The sequence below is a fragment of the Corvus cornix genome, chromosome 1A (assembly GCF_000738735.6).
Source record: "Corvus cornix cornix isolate S_Up_H32 chromosome 1A, ASM73873v5, whole genome shotgun sequence".
Classification (NCBI taxonomy): domain Eukaryota; kingdom Metazoa; phylum Chordata; class Aves; order Passeriformes; family Corvidae; genus Corvus; species Corvus cornix.
This window is the reverse complement of record NC_047057.1, coordinates 68,481,835-68,504,685: the sequence shown is the minus strand read 5'-3', so window position 1 is coordinate 68,504,685 and position 22,851 is coordinate 68,481,835. Positions and strand designations below refer to the sequence as shown.

The following is a 22,851-nucleotide window of genomic DNA, read 5'->3' as shown; positions in this document are numbered from 1 at the left end:
AATTGTTAGAGGTAGTCTGGAAGGTGTATTGAAACAGAGACTCAAGTGACAAAGCTGGACACCATCCTAGTAAGAGTGTTAATCAGGAGAAGTCACCCAAGAGAACTTCTTTCCCTCTGGACAAAGATCAGTGTGCCTATTGTAAGAAAAAGGGACATTGGAAAAATGACTGTCCAATGTTGAAGAAGAAACCCCCAGTTCCCCAACTGACTGTGGGACAAGACTCAGAGTGCCAGGGACCAAAGGCCTCTCCCCCAGCAGAGCCTTTGGTTATAGCTAAACTGGGGAAAGATGACATTGAATTTGTGGTAGATACCGGAGCAGCATATTCAGTGTTAAATACTTTAGAAGGGAAACTGAGTCAAGATGCTGTAAGTGTCATTGGGGCTACAGGGGTAAGTGAAACACGGCCTTTCTTCCAACCTTAAAAATTTGAACAGGGGAAGCACTGGGTAACTCACCAATTGCTCTATATGCCTAACTCCCCCAAGCCATTGCTGGGGAGGGATTTACTGGAGAAATTGGAAGCAGAAATTAAAATTTAAAAAGGAAGGGGTGTACAAATGGTAATTCCTGAGACTAAATTTGTCGAAGTTGCTGCACTTTTAATACAGGAAAAATGTGGTGAAATCCCCATTGAAGTTGAAAATGCTGTCAACCCAATAGTGTGAGCCAGTGATGTTCCAGGAAGATCCAAACAGTCAGAACAGTGAGTAGTACACTCAAACCAGGAGCCATACTGGTAAGGCAAAACCAATACCCTTTGAAATTAGAAAGTCGTAGGGGATTGGCATCTGTAATTGAAAGATTCCTCCAACATGGGTTATTAGTGCAATGTGAGTCTAGGTATAACATGCCCTTCCTTTCCGTAAAGAAAGCTGATGGTAAGAGTTATCAATTAGTGCAAGATTTAAGAGCAATTAACAGAATTAGAGAGGACATACACCCAGTGGTAGCAAATCCCTACAGTCTTTTGACCATACTGACAGACGAATTAGGGTGGTTTACTGTCGCAGACCTGAAGGATGCCTTTTTCTGCATTCCTGTGCATAAAAACAGCCAAGAGCTTTTTGCTTTTGAGTGGGAAAATCCTGAAAAGGGAAGAAAAATCCAGCTTACTTGGACGGTCCTACCCCAGGGTTTCAAGAATAGCCCAACAATATTTGGAAACCAGCTGGCAAAGGAATTGGAAGATTGGAGGAGACAAGAGCCATGAGGAATTATTCTTCAATATGTTGAAGAACATATGTTATCTTGATTGCAGCTAAAACACGAGGTGACTGCATCCAACTCACTGTAAGCTTGTTAAACTTTTTGGGACTAAGTGGGTACAGAATTTCTAAAGATAAGGCACAGATTACCAAGGAAGCAGTAGTTTATCTGGGGCTTGAGAGCTTTTGTGAACATCGACAGCTCAGCAAAGAATGGAAAGACACCATCTGCCGACATCCAGAGTCCCACACCATGAGAGAGATGCAAGCTTTCCTGGGAATGGTAGGTTGGTGTCATTTGTGGATAGCAAATTATGGAGTACTGGTAAAACCCCTGTATGGAGCACTAAAAGCAGCCGAAAAGGGAATCATTACGTGGACTGAGAGCACAAAGACTGCATTTAAATAGATGAAACACACTCTAATGTCAGCTCCAGTATTGGGATTGCCAGACTTAACTGAACCTTTTGAACTCTTTACATATGAGAGACTAAATGTTGCTTTGGGGCTACTAGCGCAGCGCCTTGGAAACCAACGGAAGGCTGTGGCCTACTTTTCCAAACAGCTAGACAATGTTAGCCAAGGGTGGCCTGGGTGTTTGAAGGCCATGGCGGCTACTGTCATCTTGATTCAAGGGGCCCGAAAACTCACCCTTGGGCAACACATTGTAGTGTATGTACCCCATACCATAGCAGATGTACTTGAACAAAAAGGAGGACATTGGCTATCCAGCAACCGGATGCTTGAATATCAATCACTGTTGTTGGAACAAGATGTTACCCTGAAAACAACTTCTGTTGTTAACCCTGCCATGTTTCTGTCTTCCACCTTAACTGACGATGTGCCTGAGCATGACTGTTTGCAGACAATCGAGGAGGTCTATTCCAGCAGACCAGACCTGAAGGACGTGCTCTTAGAAAATCCAGATTGGGAGCTATTTACGGATGAGAGCAGCTTCATTAGAAAAGGTAAGCAAATGGCAGGTTATGCAGTAACAACCCAGGACAAGATGATCGAGGCCAAGGCCCTGCCAGAAGATGTGTCATTGCAGAAAGCTGAACTGATTGCACTGGCCAGGGCCCTAGACCCAAGCAAAGGAAAGAAGGTAAATACATGGACTGACTCTAAATATGCATTTAGTGTTGTCCACATTCATGGAGCCATCTGGAAGCAGAGAGGACTGTTGAACACTCAAGGTAATGAAATCAAACATGCTGAACAGATCCTTGCCCTCTTGGAGAGCATCAGAAAACCAACAGAAGTAGCTATCATCAGTAGGGTCACCAAAAAGGGAAAACCACTCCAGAATTGGGAAATCACTTTGCTAATGAAGCAGCAAGAGGAATCGCAGAAAAAGGTATTCTCACAGTGATACCACTAAAAGAGATTGATCTGTCAGGGTTCACTCCAAAGTATGATCAGGCAGACTACAAGTTAATTAAGTTACTTAAAGCTAAGATCATAGAAAATGGATGGGCTGTTACAGCAGCGAACCAGGTTGTAGTCCCACCCCTGATCCTCTGGGAGCTAGCTCAAAGAGACCATGAAAGCTCACATTTTGGGGTTGAAAATTTTTTGAAACATCTCAAAAAGGTAGTCATAGGAAAGGGAGTGACTAATACTGTACAATCTGTAGTAAGCAAATGTGAAATCTGCTGTAAAAACAATCAATCCTGATACAAGGAAAAGAGTTGTGTTAGCAGTAACAAAGGCAGGGGATCTTCCTGGACATTACTGGCAAATAGATTTTGCCGAGTTACCATCCAAAGAGGGATACAGATACATACTGGTATTAGTTGACACTTTCAGTGGATGGCCTGAAGCTTACCCCTGTCGCATTAACAGAGCCAAGGAGGTGGTGAAAGCTTTGCTCAATCATATAATTCCAAGTTTCAGGGTTCCTTTCATCAGACACAGGACCACATTTTGTCGCAACAGTGATTAAAGAAGTTAGTCAGAATTTGGGAATTACTTGGGATCTTCATACACCTTACAGACCCCAAGCAAGTGGAAAAGTTGAATTTATGAATAGAACCCTTAAAACACAAATTAGCAAAATTTGTCAAGAGACATCCATGACATGGGTTCAGGCCTCGCCTATAGCTTTACTGAGGATCCGCATGCAACCGAGGCATAGGGATAACATCAGTCCCTATGAAATATTGTATGGCAGGCCATATCAAATACTGCATGTTCCAGGAGAAATTCATATGAGGGGGAAACTTGATTTACAGAGATATCTAATTGGTACCCATAAGTAAAGCTTTTATAAAGGGAAGGCTTTGTAAAGTCATGGCTCAGGCCTGTTACTTCGGCTAAGTAGAAGAGAACTGTGGGAAAGAGCCACAGCTGAATTAGGGGTAGAAAAACATGTTATATAATCATCGTGTGTACACATCATGGTGTATGGTGGTTGGTTGAATTATGTTTGTTATGCTTTAAAACTGTGTAACTGATAACCAGCTAACAGCTTCAAAAGGACGGGTTTTTGCAATAAAGCAGCTCTCCTTTGCACCTGCCTGTGGACTCTACATCACTACGGACCCTCACCCACAGCTGGTGCCCAAACACAGAAGATCCACCTACAGCAAAGAGCATACCACGACCGAGACCGAAGCCCGTGGACCCCAGGAGCGGCCCAAGGCAGCACATTCCGACAGCGGACTCAGGCAGCAGACCCAGCCACCCCAAGTGACCCTCACCTTCACCTTACTACATCTCAGCACACGCATTCATCACTTTAAGGTGAGCAGCGGGGTAGATCATGGGGGCAAAGCTGTCAGTTAAGCAAAAGCAGACCCTAGACAATTTACAGCAGCTTTTACAACAGCAGAACAGAGACATTCCTGATGCTAAATTACTTGCTTTGCTGCATTGGACTTCCACGCATGTAAAAGACTTCCCCTCAGCCAGTATTTTTCAGCTAGATGCCTGGCAGGCACTAGGACACAAACTTTTTGAAATTGTAAGTGCTGGCAATGCATCTGCGTCCAGGCATTTCACAACCTGGGGAATTATTATAGCAACTCTTACAGATACGTAGATTCGCATTCTCAGCTGCCCTTGGAGGATGCCTCCCCCAGACCTCCGGCTCTACCGGCAGCCCTTCCTGCAGTGAGGCCTCTTTGCATGCTGCCTCCCCCACATCGGAGGCTCTCCTGAGTGCTACAGCTCCTCCACGGTCTGCTCCCACAACCGCTGCTTCTGCACTGCCTACTCCACCCACAGTACTTTCTTCACTGCCTGCCCCCCCAACACAAGTCTGCCCACAGCTGCTTCACTTATGGCAGCCCCCTTGGCCAGTACTGGCCCCTTGGGCACGGATACCCCCCCTGGCTCTTTGTAGCCCTCCACCCTTGCTGGGCTCCTGGAATGCTGCATCTCCCCTGTTCCCTCTTGGGCCCCCAGGCGATAGGACTCCCCCACCTAGCACTTGCCAGGAGCCGCTGGCCAGCTTCGTGGCTATGGCACGCCCTGGGGAGATAATTACTTTGGATAGCTATCCTGAATCACCCTGTCCTGCAGACCCGGCACCCTTAAATGCTCAAGTGGTACAACTATACCGACAGGGAACCAGGACCGGGACCCCTCATTTATTACTGCATACTGAGTTGTCTATGAACAAGGTTGACCAGCAGCTTACAAAGACATAGATTACTCTGTTGTGAGAGAACTACAGAGGCTAGCACAGGAGAGTGGTGTATGTCCTGAACATCTCATTGCTTTCTTAGAGACCATAAGTGCCGCCTATGTTCTTACTCCTGCTAATTGGAAGAACATAATGAAAATGATCTTAACTATGACACAGTATATGGTTTGGTTCTCGGATTACCGAGAGTCCTGCATGGCTCAGGCAGGGCATCTGCAGCAAAGGAATCCTCCTGTACTTGTTGTTCAGTTAACCAGTGACGGTGCGTTTGCACATGCCAGATCACAGACAGACTATCTGCATGACACTTATGACCTCATTATCCACTTTTCTATTGTGGCGTGGCAGCGGATTCCAGTGACAGACAAGAACGCTAACATTTCTTATACTAGAAATCAACAGGGTCCCACGGAATCACACACGACATTTATGGACAGGCTGCAGGCTGCGTTACCCTGACAGGTTGATGATGAGGACACACGGAAAAATCTGTTGTGACAACTCACATATGAGAATGCCAATGATGACTGTAAAAAGGTGTAGATACAAAAATGCTGCTAGCAAGGATTTTCTTGCTATTTTCTAAGTCCGTGAGAGACTTTTCTCTCTCACAGAAGAGGTAGCAGAGTTATGTAAACAACCACCACCTGCAAAAACAAAAAGCCACCTGCAACCTTGAAAAGTCTTGTTTATGGTATAGTAGAAAAATATTTTGACAATGGATGTTTTAGGATTTTAGCCAACCACCCCCAAGGGGTGGCTGATCCTTTGTCCAATTAGACTATGAAGAAAAAAGTCTATAAAAGAGTTTGTAAAATAATTAAATAAATCAATCTTGCTGCACAATTCCTGCCTGCTGGATCTTCTCTCCTCCTCCTCCCTATGGCTGCAGGACACGGTGATATACCGTAGGAACCAGGCCTGCGGTAATATTTGGTGCTGCCCGACGTGATCTGCACTCTCTGACGTGTCCTGCTGCTGCCAGCCAAGCCGAATTCCTCCAGAGGTACGCTGTTCCCCTTCCCCCCCGGGACCAGGAAGTCCAACAGGACTGAGAAATGGCGAACAGCGGCTCACAAACCGACGCTGTGGTACTGGTCTGGAAATGTGTGTTTAGCATATTGCACACCTCCATTCCTGAAAACTCAGTTCGGGAGTTATTAGATTGGGCTACCTTAAAAGGGATTTCCATGGACAGAGACACTGCCCTGGATTTTGCCTTATGGCAGGAACTTGGCCGTGCTGTCCGACATGAGCTCCCGACTGGGGACCCAGCAACGTTAGAATTATACAAAACCTGGCGTTCGTTATTTTTTCTGCTGACAGACCTTGACTGTAGCAGCAGAGCTGGATTGTCTATTTCAGTGATGAGTGACAGAGGAATGTCCGAGGGGGACCCCGCTGACTGGGCTTCTGGGGCAAATGATGGTGGAACTGGAAAACCCCCCCCGCTCCACAGGCAGAGCCTGCGCCGCCTCGCCCTGCACAGTTGCAGGACTCTGCGGCCCCCAGGGACCCCGCGCCAGCAGAGGTGGGTGGGTCAGGGCAGCGGGAGGGCGTACAGCCTGCCTTACCGCTCAGCTCGGCGGCAGCCACGGCTTATCCAGGGCCACAAATTAGCGGCTTAGCAAATTGGACCCCCAGAGCAGCTCCTAGCCCAGTTGTGTATGCACCAACAGAGCCAAAATCGCCCGGATGTCCCTTGTTAGCCAGCGTAGCGCTGGGCGAGACTGCACCGAGACTGCCTGGGTGTGGTCCGCTGCCCTCCTTGGCGCTGGACTGTTCTGCACTGCTGCAGAACCAAGCCATCAACCTTTTAATACAGCATCTGCCTTTGCTGACAGAGTTACCGAACATATCCCGAAGGCTGGAGGACCTGCTCAGCTTGCTAGAGCGGCTGCTGTGGATGCCAGAGCCACCCTGCCGTGCGGGGCGCGCCAAGCCCGCGCCGCCAGCACTGCCCGCGCCGCCCACAGGAGACGCGGCTCCAAACCAGGAAGCGGTGCGGCCAGTGCCAAACCCGGAAGTAGCGCTGCCGCAGGAAAACCTGGAAGCGGCGGTGGCGCTGAACGCGGCCACAGAGCAAGGGCCAGCGGCGGCGCCGGGCGCGGCTGCAGCCCCAGAGACAGCGGCAGCAGCTCCAGTACCAGTTCGGTCGGGACCGGCCGAGATGGCCTCCTGTAAAGAAGCTGCTGTCCAAACTGCAGCGCAGCCACCTGTAGTCGGTACTGTCTGTTTTGCCTCTAGCGAACTTAGCCAAAGTGCCCCTCCTCATCCATTTTTGTTCACTCCCAGCACCTCAGAGTTGCCTTTGCCTGATGACTCATCATCAGGCAGTGAGGCAGATGAGGTTCTGGCCCCAGGTCGTCAGGCGACTGTACCCGGGCGGCAAAGTAAAAGGCTGTGCCGGTCTCGCCCCTGGACTTTTCAGGACTGCACGGTAACAGTGCGTCCGACCCACCACAGTCGCTTCTTAGAGTCAGTTAAGATGAGAGCGTTGGAGGAGGGTGACTGGAGGTTACTGGAAACACTTCGAATGCCAAATAGATTTGAGGATTCTGGGGGTAACCGGGAAGCTGTTACACTTCATCCGCAGGCTGTGCCAGAAGTTCAGGATGGTAAGGATTCCCCAAAAGGGGAGATCCAAGCTTCCTCAGTGTATAAGGCTCTCCCAAATTCAGGCAAGCGTGATAAGTATGAGGTGATTGCTTGGAAAGTTGCCCAGGACCTGCAATCCAAGGTGGCACAATATGGGCTAGGTTCTGCTGAGGTTATGCAGATAATAAGGGTGATAAATACAGATTTGCTTTCTCCATTTGATATCAGACACTTAGGTAAAATTCTATTTCAACCTGTACAATTTACAGTTTTTGAGAAAACCTGGAGAAAGCTGGCCAACAAGGCTGCATTAGGGAATATGCAGCTCCCTGCTGCCGATCCTAGACGGACAGCAGGAATGGATGCTTTGATGGGGACTGGTCCCTTCTCTGATCCCAGTCTACAGGGTACCTTGTCCTCTAGCATCCTGCAGCAAGCTCAACAGGTCGGCATGGCTGCCCTGTTGAAAACCATAGAGTTGTCAGCACCCAGAAAGCGATATACTGAAATAGTTCAAGGGAAATCAGAGTCATTCCTTTCTTTTGTAGAGAAAGTTGCTGCCTCTCTCGAGAAGCAGGTTGAGGATGATGGGTTAAGACAGTTGTTGTTAAGGCAGTTAGTGAGAGATAATGCAAACGAGGAGTGCAGAAAAATCATAGATGCCTTACCAGGGGATCCTGAGGTAACAGACATGGTTGAAGCCTGCGCTAAGGTGGGATCTGGGAGCCAGAAAAGGTCTGCTTTGGCTGGGTTCCTGCAGCCTGTTCGCGCATCTTCTGGTCGTGAACCAAAGCAACCAAAACAGGTGAAGAAACGGAAGCGGCCTAAGCCAAGCCAAAAAGAGAACACACCGATCCCCCAGTGCAAGAGGTGTGGCAGGCCAGGGCATTGCTCAGACTATTGTAGATCCCTGACTCATGCTGATGGTCAGCCGTTGTCGGGATACTTCCGCCGGGGTGAAAGGAGCGGGAATTGCTCTCCGATGCAGTCGCTCCCCCAGAGAGTGGCACAGGTACAGGCACAGGCCTACCCAGCCACCCAGGGATCAGACAGCACCCAGGGATCAGACGGGTTTGACGTCCACACCGCAGCTGCAGTCATCTTAGACTCTAGCGGTATTTATAAGGTTCCCTTGGATGCATATGGACCCTTAGCCCAGGGATCCAGTGCAATGCTGGTGGGAAAACCTGACGTTGCCCATCAAGGAATCTTAGTGCACTCAGGAGTTATTGATGCTGACTTTAAAGGTCAGATTTGCGCTATGGTCTCCACGCAAAAACCCCCTGTAACTATTCCTGAAAAGACCTGCCTTGCTAAATTAGTGCGTTTTAAGTCTTGTGTCCCCAGGATAGAACAAACAAAGATAACAGCAGTGGATCTACAGGACTTTCGCAGGCCTTCTGGACTGCAGACATCTCTGACCAAAGGCCAGAGATGACATGTACCCTGATCCTGCCGAACGCCCGTCCACCCTGGATTCAGCTTCGAGGTTTGATTGATACTGGTGCTGATGTAACTATCATCTCCTTCTCTGCATGGCCTCCCTCATGGCCTTTACCCCCAGTGGGATCGGCCATCGCAGGAGTAGGAGGAACCACACAGAGCTATTTAAGCGAACGGCCTGTGGTGGTGAAGGACTCAGAGGGGCACACAGCTACGATTAGGCCTTATGTTAGTACCACTTCCCTTAACCTTTGGGGAGAGGACATGTTGGCAGCTTGGGGCGTACAGATTGGGACAAATTTTTAGCAGGGGTCACTGTGCGTAAGGGCGCACAGTATCCTACACTGCCTTTGTGGTGGTTGACTAACACACCAATCCAAGTCAGACTCTGCTAAGTTAGTTGAATTAAGAGCTGTTACCATGGCTTTCAACAATTCTCACAGGAACCTTTGAATTTGGTTACTGAAGCCGACTAGCAAAAGCTTTGTATGCAATCAATCACCTTACAGTACCACAAAAGTAAGCCCGCAATTTTGGGAAACTGACCATGGGGGCATGCTCACGGCCCCCACAGAATCAAACAAATGTGAAGCACAGCATCTGGCAAGCCAGCTCGTCCCCACAACCTCCAGAAGTGCTGGATTGGACCTGGCCATCAGCCAGCCAGTGCCTCTGGAGACCACCTCGGTTCATTTAGTCCCTACGGGGGTATGGGGACCTATTGGCAATAATATGCATGCTTTGCTGATCAGATGTTCTTCCACCACTAAACTAGGACTTTTTGTGTTACCTGGTGTCATCGACTCCAACTTTGAGGGTGAAATATGGATTATGCTCTGGACACCCGTGCACCTTCCTTTATGCCTGCTGGCCAGCATCTGGAACAGCTTGTTCCATTTTGCAGCACAACCCTAGGCAGAAAAGGTAAGCGTGGCACTGCTGGATTCGGCAGCACTGGCCAGCCTCAAATTTTTTGGGCAAGCACTATCACAGCAGCTCAGCTGACCATGGTCTGCACTATAAATGGTAAGGAATTCAAAGGCCTTGTTGATACCGGGGCTGATGTTTCCATTATCAAGAGCAGTGACTGACCCAATGACTCGCCTGTGGTTGACCCCGCCTTGACTCTGGCTGGGGTAGGAGGGCTTCAATGCCCTCGGCAAAGTGCCCACCTTTGCCTTGTTCTCAGTCCCAATGGGAAAACTGCCGGCATCACATCATTCATTGCTCCAGTACTATGTACATTATGGGGACAGGATGTTCGCGGACAGTTTGGAACCACTGTGAGCATAGACCCTGATTCACGTCACACTCTTTTTCATAGGGGCCATTGAACAGCCATTCTAAACACAAATACTGAACATATGTAAGCTCACGTGGAGGACAGATGACCCGTCTGGGTCTCTCAATGGCCCCTACATCAGGAACAGCTACAAAACCTACAGTGACTCGTAGATGAACAGCTATCTCTTGGGCACATACAGCCATCTTCCAGCCCTTGGAACACTCCTGTATTCTGCATACCCAAGCAAAGTGGTAAATGGAGACTGTTGCATGACTTGCGGGCGGTGAATGTGGTCATTGAGCCAACCTGGACTTCCCTCTCCAGAGATGATACCTCTCGATTGGCCCCTCATAGCCATAGACTTAAAAGACTGCTTTTTTACAATTCCCTTGCACCCTGATGATTCACCTTGTTTTGCCTTTTCAGTGCCCACCCTAAACCATGCAGAGCCAATGAAAAGGTATCACTGGACAGTTTTGCCACAAGGCATGTGCAACAGCCCAACTATATGCCAGAGTGGTGGACCTTACTCTGCAACCTGCGTACCACCAATTTCCTGAGGCAACCGTATATCACTACATGGATATTTTACTTGCAGCCAAAAACCATTCTGTTTTGTGTTCCATACAGGTGGCTGTCATTCAGGCAGTTCAAGCAGCTGGATTAGTCGTTGCACCTGAGAAAGTACAGTAGCAGGCCCCATGGCATTACCTAGGGTGGAAAATTACTCAGCAGACTATCTGCCCTCAGCCTGTAAAACTCAAGGACAACTTGACCTTAAAGGATTTGCAGAAATTGTTAGGTTCCTTGAACTGATTATGTCCTATTCTAGGTTTATCCACAGAGTTTTTGCACGCCCTGTTTGCTTTGCTCAAAGGTAACCCTGATCTCAACTCTTCCCAACAGCTAACTCCAGAGGCTAAGAAGGCCCTTCACCATTGTGCTCAGGCACTGGAGAAGTGTCAGGGCTGGAGATGGGACCCAGATAAACCCAATTCTCTTGCTATAGTGGCTAGTAAATTTCAACCTTTGTGATTTCTGTACAGTCTTTTATCAGTGGTTTGCTGATGACAGTGATTCCTTGCATGTACTAGAGTAGCTATTTTTACCTCATACAGCGACAAAGACTGTATGGACTATCAATGACATGTTTGTGCAGCTAATCATGAAAGGCCACGATAGCTGCAGATGCTCAATTGTGGGAACCAACAGCTGGCCTGAAGGCCTCACAGGCATCGACCTTGACACAATCAGTTTGTACCCCTTAGAACAGCAACATCAACAGAAGCAAGAAGCAAAAACAACAGAAAGAGGATGTGGCAGCTGCAGAAGGGGGGATACTGGCTGATATGTAGCAAGAGTGTGTGCACGCTATAGGCAACCAATAATATTGTATTGTAGTAAGCTAATTGCCAATGAACATGTAACACAAATGCTAAGAAACTGTATAAAAGAAGCTGTATAGTATTAAAGTGGGCTTTTTGCTTGGAGCTGTTGGTGTGTGTGTGTGTATGTCGTGTCTGTCTCAAGCGACACTCAATGACCAGGATCCACCTGTAATCTATGTGCCTGAGAACAAAGATGACTTGTCATGGTCGTTGTCAGAGGACACTAACTTTCAGATTGCACTTGCAGACTTCTCAGGACAATTGTCTATCCACTACCCTTCACATCGCCTGTGGATGGAGGTGGGTAGCCTCCCTTTACATGCAAAACGCCATTGCAGTATAACTCCCATTGACAGAATGACTGTTTTTACAGATGCATCCAGCAGAACCAGCAAAGCTGCAGTAGTATGGTGTAAGGGTGACTCTGTCCAATGGCATAAAAGGGTTCTGACAGTGCACAATGCTTCAGTGCAAATCTTAAGAGTTAGCCACTATCCGCTACGCTTTTCAATTGTTTTCACAGGAACCGCTCAATACTGTAACTGATTCTGCATATGCTGCTAATGTAGTTTTTCATCTGGAATCTTCGTATTTGCAATATGTTCATAACCCACATTTATTTACATAGTTGAGTACACTGTGGCTTTTAATTAACAACTGACTTTCATATGCTTAACAACAATTAACAACAGCTTTTATATGCTACATGTCCGTTCTCACACAGGTTTACCTGGACCTATCATGGAAGGTAATAATCGTGTGGACCTCACTGTCATGCCAAATGTTGTGCCTAATAAGTTTGCTCAGGCTAAGCTATTTCATGACTTCTTTCATCAGAGTGCACACTCTTTATGAAAGCAATTTCAATTAACCTCCTTGCAAGCTCATGACATTCTGCTTTTGTGTCCCTCTTGCCGTGGAATTGCTCCTGCTCCTTTGGCAGAGGGTGTCAATCCTCAAGGCCTGACTGCCAATTCTGTCTGGCAAACTGATGTTTGTTCCAGAATTCAGTCGTTTAAAATATGTTCATGTAACTGTTGACACTTTCTCACATTTTTTAATGGCAACTGCACACTCAGGAGAAAAGGCTTGTGATGTTACTCGGCACTGGTTCACATGCTTTGCTACTTTGGGCCTCCCAGACACTATAAAGACAGACAGTGGCCCTGCTTATGCTTCTGAATGGACTCGCCAGTTCTTACAGCAATGGGGTATCTCCCACAACACCGGTATCCCTCACTCTCCCACTGGTCAGGCAATTGTTGAACGTACTCACAGAACACTGAAAAATATGCTTGAAAAACAAAAGAAGGGGGAGTTGGAGTGCCCACATGATAGATTAGCAAAAGCCCTATATGTTCTCAATTTCCTGAATCGAGTTGAAGCTGGCCAAACAGCATGTGAAAGGCAATATTCTTTACATACAAATGCTCATCCCAGGCGATGGTAAAGGACCAGTAACACAGCCGTGGGCAGGACCTTTAGACTTGCTGGCGTGGGGAAGGGGTTATGCTTGTGTCTCCACAGGTCACCACGAGAAATGGGTTCCTTCATGGGGTGTGCGACCATTTGTTGCATCATCCTGATTAGTGAAGACCCTGCAAGTGTCTTACCCCTGACACTGGACAGCGCAAATGTATGGATCACTCTTGCTAATGCTATGCACACCGATACTATGTGCATCTCTACGACAACCCCTAGTGATCCCTTTGACACGTGCTTGGCAAAGGGGTACCCATTGGCAAGAAGCATTTTGGTAAGCTGTACAATGAAAGCATGCAGTAAAACTGCATGGCCCCAGGTATATTGCAGCCCAGGTGGTGGTGGCAGGACACCTGGAGAAAGAACGTAGGATGGGATGAGACATGGTACAAAGATCTAAGAAGGATGCATGACTTTCCAGCTTTGCCCTCGCAGCCACAGGAACTAGATAATGCTAGGGACCTGGCGCGCTTCGCTATGCTTACATTGATGATACGTTTGACGGTTATGTGAACAGTGTTAATTTTGATGTGTCTCCTAAAGGTATTTTCAGTAACACTTCCTTGTGGTGTAATTGGACCTTGGAAAGTCAACGGACATCCAGCATCAGCACTATTGCTCTCCCCTCAGACTTGTTCTTAATATGTGGGGAGCATGTCTGGAAAAGTATACCAGGCAAAGCTGTTGGTGGACCTTGCACGATTGGCCAACTAACCTTGTTTCATCCAAATCAGACTGCTCTAATTGTTGCAGCACAGCGTCATGTTAGACACAGCACTCAGGTTCTTAACGAGAAGTGCGATCCAACAGTAACCTCCTGGAACACTGCAGACCGCATCTCTGCCAGTTTAATACCAGCAATTGGTACTGCTCATGCTTTGGCTTCTTTAAACAAGCTCAAAGGATGGCTTGCAAAGGAAGCTAATGCCACTAGTGCCGCTCTTTCAGCAATGCTAATTGATGTTAAATCAGTGTGACATGCAACACTGCAAAACAGGGCAGCCGTTGACGTCTTGCTGTCGGCTCAAGGCCGTGGGTGCAAAGATTTTGACAGCATGTGTTGCATGAACTTAATTCATCATTCAGATTCCATTCACAAGAGTATCAGTAATCTTAAGCAGCTCACTAAACAGCTACAGCAACATGATGAGGGTGATTGGTTGGGGGTGTCTTCATGGCTCGACAACCTTGGCTTTGGGGCATGGCTTAAACATTTAGTAATGTATGGCATAGTTATCCTTGGTATGTTCTTAATGATTGTGATAGGTATCCCATGTATTTTATCTTGTGTGCAACAAATGTTCAATAGTAGCCTTAATAAGATAATGGCTTTACCGGTGCAGTTTTAGCTGTGCAACACATAAACAAAGAAGGGGGAAATGTTACTGATAAGTAAAGCTTTTATAAAGGGAAGGCTTTGTAAAGTCATGGCTCAGGCCTGTTACTTCGGCTAAGTAGAAAAGAACCGTGGGAAAGAACCACAGCTGAATTAGGGGTAGAAAAACATGTTATATAATCATCATGTGTACACATCGTGGTGTATGGTGGTTGGTTGAATTATGTTTGTTATGCTTTAAAACTGTGTAACTGATAACCGGCTAACTTCTTTAAAAGGCCAGGTTTTTGCAATAAAGCAGCTCTCCTTTGCACCTGCCTGGGGACTCTACATCACTACGGACCCTCACCCACATCTAATGGCTTTAGGTTCCACTTTGCAGTAACTCCAGAATTACATTGTGTTATCCATACCCATAGGACTGGACACACCTGCACATCCCTTCCAACCTGGAGATTGGGTCTATGTGAAGTGGTGGGACAGTGATCCTCTACAGGCCAAGTGGAGAGGACCATTCTGCTGACTGCCCTCACCGCAGTCAAAGTCGCTGGCAAAGGACCCTGGATCCACTACTCCAGAGTTAAGAACGTCTCTGCTCCTGAAACAACTGGGAAAACAGAGACTGATACAAATGAGGATGATGTGGCATAAATGGTTCTTCTTCTGTCCTTGTTATCTATACAGTTGGTAACCATGACTCAGGTTTGGAACCAAAATTTACAAATTATTCCAGTCCAAAGTTTATCCAAAGCTCTTCATAAGAAAACTGATGGATTTGTATTCAAATGCCAACAATTGACATGTAGATCAAAGTGGAAGGATCAGCAAAGATTTGTCTACAATTTGGGAACAAACTCAGATCCTACATTAGATAGCATTCAAAGATAACACATTGAACTTCGATTGTATCTTCCACACCCTCACTTCATGGGTACCAAACTGGCCCTGGATTAAAGAACTGATCATAATAGTTGTAATCACAACTCTTTTTTGCATGATAGCCAGCTGTGCAAAACATTACCATTGTTAGATATATACTGTTGTTAGATATATCCCGTTGGTAGATATTTAAAATAGGGACTTGACAAGGTAGAGGTCTTGTCAGGTCTCTAAAAGGGGGGAATTAAACCTTAGGATTTTAGTTTTTATATTTTTCATGTATTTGTAATCCTGCAATTCTTTAGTGTATAACTCTAAACTCCACATAGCCTGTTAGCTGCTGTTCTCCTGTTTTGGTCAGACAAAACAATTCCTCTCTAGGCCTGGGAATCAAGGACACCTTACTGTCTCAGACCCCAAGAAATGTAAACAAAAGTGAGTTGGGGGGGAGCAAACTTGGGATGAATGACTTCATTACCTGAAGCTGTAATTGGAAGATAACCCCCAATATGCAAATGGACAAAACTTATAAAAGTATGAAAACCTGTGACCTGTTGTCCATTTTTGGGTGTAGCCCCTGGGTGGGAGCTTCGTCTGCCCTAAATTGACGGTAAACAAAAAACCGACTCTCGGTCCAGAGCTACAAAGAAGACTGCTATCACCTAAAGCTGCTTCAGTCCTGCTTGCTTTCTTAGTAGTCCTCCTCTGGGGTGCTCTCCTATTTCTTATAAGTTACCTGCCAGAGGGTCAGCCAGTGTCTGGTCTTTAGTAGAAACACGTGGTTCAGCATAGCTGTAACTCTTCAAGGTCGAGGCTGCCTGCAGCCCATTCTTTTTCTCCTACACCCATGACCCATTGCCCATTTTTGGGTGTAGCCCCTGGGGGAGCTTCATCTGCCCTAAATGTACCTGAAGGCCCTTCAATAAATAAAACCACTTTTATTCTCTTAATTTTGTCTGGCCTCTGTTTTTAGGTAGTGCCATAAGGCATCACAAGCTGTGCGAATCCCAACCACATCTGTGATGTGCACTGGACACTATCTGGGCTCTTACAAAATCTCTCGTCTTCTGAGAAAATGATCTCCAGCACAGCCCCAATCTCCTTAAGCATCCAATACCTTGTTCCATTGTTCTCCATTTTCCTTGGTGCACCTGGAGATCTTCTTTACAAAGGTACCTGTCCCTTACACTTGCCAGCAGTTGCCGCCAGAGGCTGAGAGTTTCCTGGCTTCTCCTGATCCCCTGGTCAATGACAACATCTTGGGACAGCAATCCCAGTTGCCTGGCCTCACTTCCGTCCAGAATGGTGTCATTGGCTGCAGCATCTCAGATGCGGAGCAGCCAGGTCAGGATAGACTCGTTCGCCTGGCAGGTGAATTCCCTCCGCAGGTCTCGCAGCTCACCCGGGATAGAGAGCGAGTGATGATCTCCGGCTCTGCCTCTTCTGCTGGGTGCGAGGGTCCAGCCACCACCTCATCGGTCACTAAGCAGACTGATTTGCTCTTGGATCTCTTTTTCTGAACGGGGTCAACTGCTACAGGCTTGGGTTGTCCTTCTGGCTTAGTGGTGGTTCGCATAGACATGGTGCCTGTTGCTTTGCTTCTTTTCTCCTTCTCCTGAAGACGCTGTACCATACCAAGCACTGTAGTGACACCGAGCATGGTGTACACAGTGCAGACCACAAAGAGAAGACAAAGCAAAACTAACACCAAGATTGTGCTATCCTTGACATCCAGGGGAAAATGAATATTTTCAAAAAGTGCTGTGCCTGGCCTAAAAGGCTGGAAGAAACCACTCTCTACTCTTCCCACCAGGGACTGGGTGTGATTGTTGTGGATGTCCCAGAGATAGCAGCCCAGACTAGGGCAGGAAAACAAAATTGAGTATATATTCCAAATAGCATTCATTGCCTGAGGTTATTATGCAATAAACATAATAAAGCAATAAAGCAATTCTCATACCATTCCCTGGTTGCCACAGGAGCAATACAACAGGCAGGTAGCTCCCCATGTGAGGAAAAATATAGAGAACAAGGTACAGTACACATATAAACAAGCTGAGCACCATGGTGAATAGGTTTCTGTTAAAACAAAATTGTAATTCTGACTCTGTCTCAGGGCGAGCCTCACATTGGGTGCCAAAATATGCACTAGTTTGAAAACAAACCAGTGGGAGATCACAAGTCAAAATCATAATTTAATAGGAAAATTAAAATCAATGCAATAGTACAAGAACATTGACAGAATCAGGATACAACCTGACACCCTGTTAGTCAGGGTGGTGGTAGCAGTCCAGATGCAGTGGTCCTGTTGAAGTGGTGATCCTGTAGATCACCTGTGCTGTACTTTGGTTCCAATTACTTCTTCATCTGAAAGTCCAGTGGTAGCTCTTGTCCTCTGGGAATCCAGTAGACAAGGGCTGCTTGTGCTGTTCCAAACCCCAGACTATATCCAGGTTGGAATGCTTGGCTCCTCCTCCCTGGGAGGAGCACCTCACAATGGGCTGATGTAATTCTATGAGTCATACAGTGGGTGCTTGATGGCCCATTAACAGAGATATTCCAGGAGGGAGTTATCAGGGGTGAATCATGGTAGGAGATAATGAACACAGCCCTGCCTGCTTTAACACCTTGTGAAGATGGTAATAGAATACTTACTATTGGTTACATCTTACATTGTAACCTAGGACAGGTGATGTAGTCAGTTTGCCAGGCTTCCCCATACCTGTACTTTGACCATTGTCCACCGTACCACAGAGGCTTCACCCCCTTGGCCTGTTTGATTGCAGTGCAGATCTTGCAGCTGTGGATGACCTGTGAGATGCTGTCCATAGTTAGGTCCACCCCTCAGTCACAAGCCCATCGGTATGTTGCATCTCTCCCCTGATGACCAGAAGCATCATGGGCCCAACGAGCTAGAAATAATTCTCCCTTGTGCTGCCAGTCCAGACCCACCTTTGATACTTTCACCTTGGCAGCTCGATCCACCTGCTCGTTGTTGCGATGCTCTTCATTAGCCCGACTCTTGGGTACGTGCGCATCCACATGTTGAACCTTCACGGTCAGCTTCTCTACTCGGGCGGCGATGTCCTGCCAAATCTCAGCGGCCCAGATAGGCTTCCCTCTGCGCTGCCAGTTGGCCTTTCTCCAGCGATCCGGCCATCCCCACAGAGCATTAGCTACCATCCACGAGTCGGTGTAGAGATAGAGCCTTGGCCACCTCTCTTGTTCAGCAATATCCAAAGCCAGCTGCACGTCTTTAAGCTCTGCAACCTGACTCGATCCACCTTGTCCCTCGGTAGCTTGTGCAACTCGTCATATGGGGCTCCATACTGCAGCTTTCCATTTCTGATTAGCACCTACAATTCAGCAGGAACCATCAGTGAAGAGGGCATATGTTCTTTCACTCTCCAGTAGCTCGTCATATGGTGGGGCTTCCTCAGCACATGTAACTTGTTCCTCCTCTTCTTCAGAGGATAATCTAAAACTCTCACCTTCAGGCCAGTTTGTTATATTTCCAAAATCCCAGGGCGATTAGGATGTCCTATCCAGGCTCTCTGTGTGATCAGAGAAACCCACTTGCTCCATGTGGTGTTGGTGGCATGATGCGCGGAAGGAACCTTTCCCTTGAACATCCAATCCAGCACTGGCAGTCGGGGTGCCAGAAGCAGCTGTGCTTTGGTTCCAATTACTTCTGAGGCAGCTCGAAGCCCTTCGCAAGCTGCAAGAATCTCTCAGTTGGGGTGTAGCTGGCCTCAGACCCTTTGTATCCCCGACTCCAGAACCCGAGCAGTCGTCCTCAAGTCTCTCCAGATCCCTTTTGCCACAGACACAGCACATTCTTCACATCCTGCCCCATTCTGACTAGCCCAAGGGCTACTGCATGGGCAATCTCCTGCTTAATTTGTTCAAATGCTTGTTGTTGTTCAGGGCCCCCCTGGAAATTGTTTCTCTTTTGTGTCATAAGATTAAGAGGGCTTACAATCGTGCTGTACTCTGGGATATGCATCCTCCAAAAGTCCTGGGTTTCCTTCCTGTTGGTAGGTGGGGACATAGTGCTAATCGTGTTGATTAACTCTGTCAGGATCTGTTGACGTCCATCTTGCCACTGGACTCCTAGAAACTGAATTTCTTGAGCACATCCCTTAACCTCACTTTGCTTAATGGCAAAACCAGCTTTCATAAGAATCTGAATAATCTTCTCTCCTTTCTTGAAAACTTCCCGTGCTGTTGTTTCCCCATATGATGATGTCATCTCTATACTGTAGATGTTCCAAAGCCTCACTCTTTTCCAGTGCAGTCTGGATCAGTCCATGGCATATGATGGGACTGTGCTTCCACCTGGGGCAGCCAGTTCCAGGTGTACTGTACACCTCTTCAGGTGAAAGCAAACTGATGGCTCTGGACAATCCCACAAATCTGTTTTACTTTGGAGGGATGATAAGACTGGTACATGGGCCTCCGATGTGACTGTAGTTTCTAGGTCTTCACAAATTGTGGAATTAGCTGCAGTTGTTCGTACTTTTCAAAAATGGCCCGCGCCTTTAAATTTGATAACAGATTCTGCTTATGTTGCAGGTATTGTTGAAAGACCTGAAGCTGCTGTTTTGAGAAAAGTTTCTAATGTTGATCTTTTTCAGTGGTTGCAACAATAATTTCCTTTTTAGACACCAGAAAACATCCTCATTTTGTTATGCATGTTCACTCTCACACAACATTACCTGGTTTTATAGCAGAAGGAAACCAACAAGCTGATTTGCTTACCTTTCCTGTTCAGATACTTCCCGATCATTTTGCCCAAGCCAAACTTAGCCATTCCTTTTTCACCAGAATGCTTCAGCCCTCTGTCGCACATTTGCTTTAAAGCACCAACAAGCAAAAGACATCATTGCTGCTTACCCTGATTGTCAGCATCATAATTTTGTTACAGGCTCACCAGGAATTAACCCACGTGGCCTACAAAGCCTACAGGTATGGCAAACGGATGTCACTTACTATCCTGAATTTGTCCGCCTCAAACATATTCACTCATCTGTTGACACCTTTTCAGGTGCATTGTTTGCATCATGTCATACAAGAGAAACTGACAAAGATGTTTGTCGCCATTTTTGGCAGCTTTTGCAGCTTTGAGGATTCCCCAGCAGATTAAAACTGATAATGGTTCTGCTTACACTTCTCAACGACTTTCCTCCTTTTTCACCTTATGGGGAAAATCTCGTATTACGGGCATCCCTCACTCTCCCACAGGACAAGCAATTATTGAATGTGCTCATTCAACACTTACGCATCTTTTAGCACAACAGAAGGGGGGAATGCAGGGATATACACCAATGGAAAGGCTACACAAGGCATTGTATGTTTTTAATTTTTTTAATCGCTATGATACCAAGGTTCCCCCTATAATAAACACTTTTCTATTTCTAAGGAAACTTTATTAAACACAGGGCAGAAAGCACAAGTCCTTGTAAAAGACCCAGAAAGAGAGCAAATCATAGGTCCACTTCCCCTCATTACATGAGGAATGGGTTATGCTTGTATTTCCACAGACACCGGTCCTCACTGGGTTCCAGTCAAGAACATCAGACCCTTCATCAAACAACCAGCTGATCAGAATACACAAAAGGATTAATATCCTTGAATCGTGCTATACAGATAAAGATTCTAGTGTGCCGGCACAGCTATTGCTTGCCTGAACACTTGGAAGTCTTCGCTGAAAAATGGCCCACTACAGTGGCCAAATATTCCAGTAGTACTCTTGTTAAAAAGTAAAGCTTGCTTTATGCTTTTTGCTTTATGCTAGCAAAAGCTTTTTTAGTACTAATACTTCTTTCTGTTACTTTTGCTTGGCCTGTTAATCAGCCAAAAACAAATGTATGGATAACTTTAGCCAATCTAACAGGGCAGGATACTTTATGCTTGGCCACGGTCTCTCCTGAAAATCCATTTTCTACTTGCCTTGTTGTTTTACCTTTAGATGAGTGGCCACATCCCTCTCAACCTCACATTCTTGATTCAGAGAATCATGCTTGCGACAAATGGATCCCATATCTCCCTCATGCAACTCTTGAGCCTTTGGGGTCCACAAAAATGGACCTCTGTGTTAATTATTCCAGGAGCAACCAATCTAAAGCATAGGATGTTTCTCCGATCCAGCCTGTATTTAGAAATGCAAGCGCTTGCTGTAATTGCACTACTAATATTATCTCTTGCTCTACTAATGCTCCATTATCACTACCAGCAGGAGTGTTTTTTATTTGTGGAGACAGAGCTTAGGCTGCTATTCCATCTCATATTAAGGAAGGACCCTGTAGTTTGGGGCGATTCTCGCCGTTAACACCTAACACATCCATGATTTTGCAACATAGAAAAGCACAGTACTCATGCATTTGCCCCGATTGTGATTATAATCTCAACTTTTGGTCACTACAAAGACGTTGGGAAGCCTCCTTTTTTGCTCCAGGAATAGTGGCTGGAAATGCACTGGGATTGTTAAACAAGCTAGGCTGCTGACTAACTCGACAAACTAATGCTACTTTGCTTGCTTTAACAGGATTGTTAACCGATGTTGATTCAATTAGGCATACTACATTGCAAAATAGAGCTGCTATTGATTTCTTGCTTCTAGCGCACAGACATGGATGTTAAGATTTTGATGGAACGTGCTGTATGAACCCTTCTGATCACTCACAATCTATTTGCGCAAGTATTAAAGCTTTACAAGATAGTGTAGCCAAATTAAGAGTAGAAGATAGTGCTGATAGGTTTAATAGCCTTTTTGGAGACTGTGGGGGTCACTGGATGGATCAAAAATTTAGTTAAGATGGGAATGTTTATATTAGGAGTGCTGTTAATCATAGTGATATGCTTGCCTTGCTTGACTGAATGTATTCAGAGATTGATTAATAAATAAAGTAAATAATGACTGTTGAATAGAGAAGGGGAATTGATAGGAGCCAGAGAGCGATGAAAGCTGATAGTTGTGCAGACCTTCTAGCCCTGGTGCCATGAAAGCCATGAGACAGATAAAAACTCAAGGCAAGAAAAAGAAGCAGAGATGAAACAAAACCCAAGGCAAGAACAAGAGGCAAACCATGGGACAAACAGGACACCATGACCTGAGCCTCTGGTGCAAAAGGATGATTAGCCAGGACACCGCTGTCACAAGAGGGAATCTGCAAGGACTTGATAGTGTTGCTATGGGAATGGGGCAGGGGGGCTTTATTACTGTATCCCGCAGCCGTAGGGAGGAGAGAAGATCCAACAGGCAGGAATTGTGCAGCAAGATTGATCTATTTAATTATTTTACAAACTCTTTTATGGACTTTTTTCTTCATAATCTAATTGGACAAAGGATCAGCCACCCCCTGGGTGGATTGGTTAGAAATCCTAAACATCCATTGTCAAAATATTTTTCTACTGTACCATAAACATAGTTCTACAAGGTCGCAGGTGTTTATGGCTTACAGAACTTCTGCTAATCTCTTCATGAGAGAGAAAAGTATCCCATGGGCTTAGAAAGAAGCAAGAAAATTCTTGCTAGCAGCAATATTGTATCCAACAGCTTTGTTGTGGTGCAATGTTTT

At 46.3% G+C, this 22,851-nt stretch overlaps 1 protein-coding gene across 1 annotated transcript; it reads left to right on the top strand.

Moving 5' to 3' along the window:
- The first annotated feature begins 1,617 nt into the window (after nucleotides 1-1,617).
- LOC109145238 lies at nucleotides 1,618-16,253 on the top strand. Its single transcript, XM_039571179.1, has 3 exons — nucleotides 1,618-3,956; nucleotides 5,753-5,866; nucleotides 14,812-16,253. The coding sequence occupies exon 1, from the start codon at nucleotides 1,621-1,623 to the stop codon at nucleotides 2,581-2,583; it is 963 nt and encodes a 320-aa protein (XP_039427113.1). The 5' UTR covers nucleotides 1,618-1,620; the 3' UTR covers nucleotides 2,584-3,956; nucleotides 5,753-5,866; nucleotides 14,812-16,253.
- Nucleotides 16,254-22,851: the final 6,598 nt, after the last annotated feature.

What these genes read in the sequence shown, in the direction of transcription:
- LOC109145238 (XM_039571179.1), top strand. Translation starts at nt 1,621, where the DNA reads ATGAAACACACTCTAATGTCAGCTCCAGTATTGGGATTGCCAGACTTA.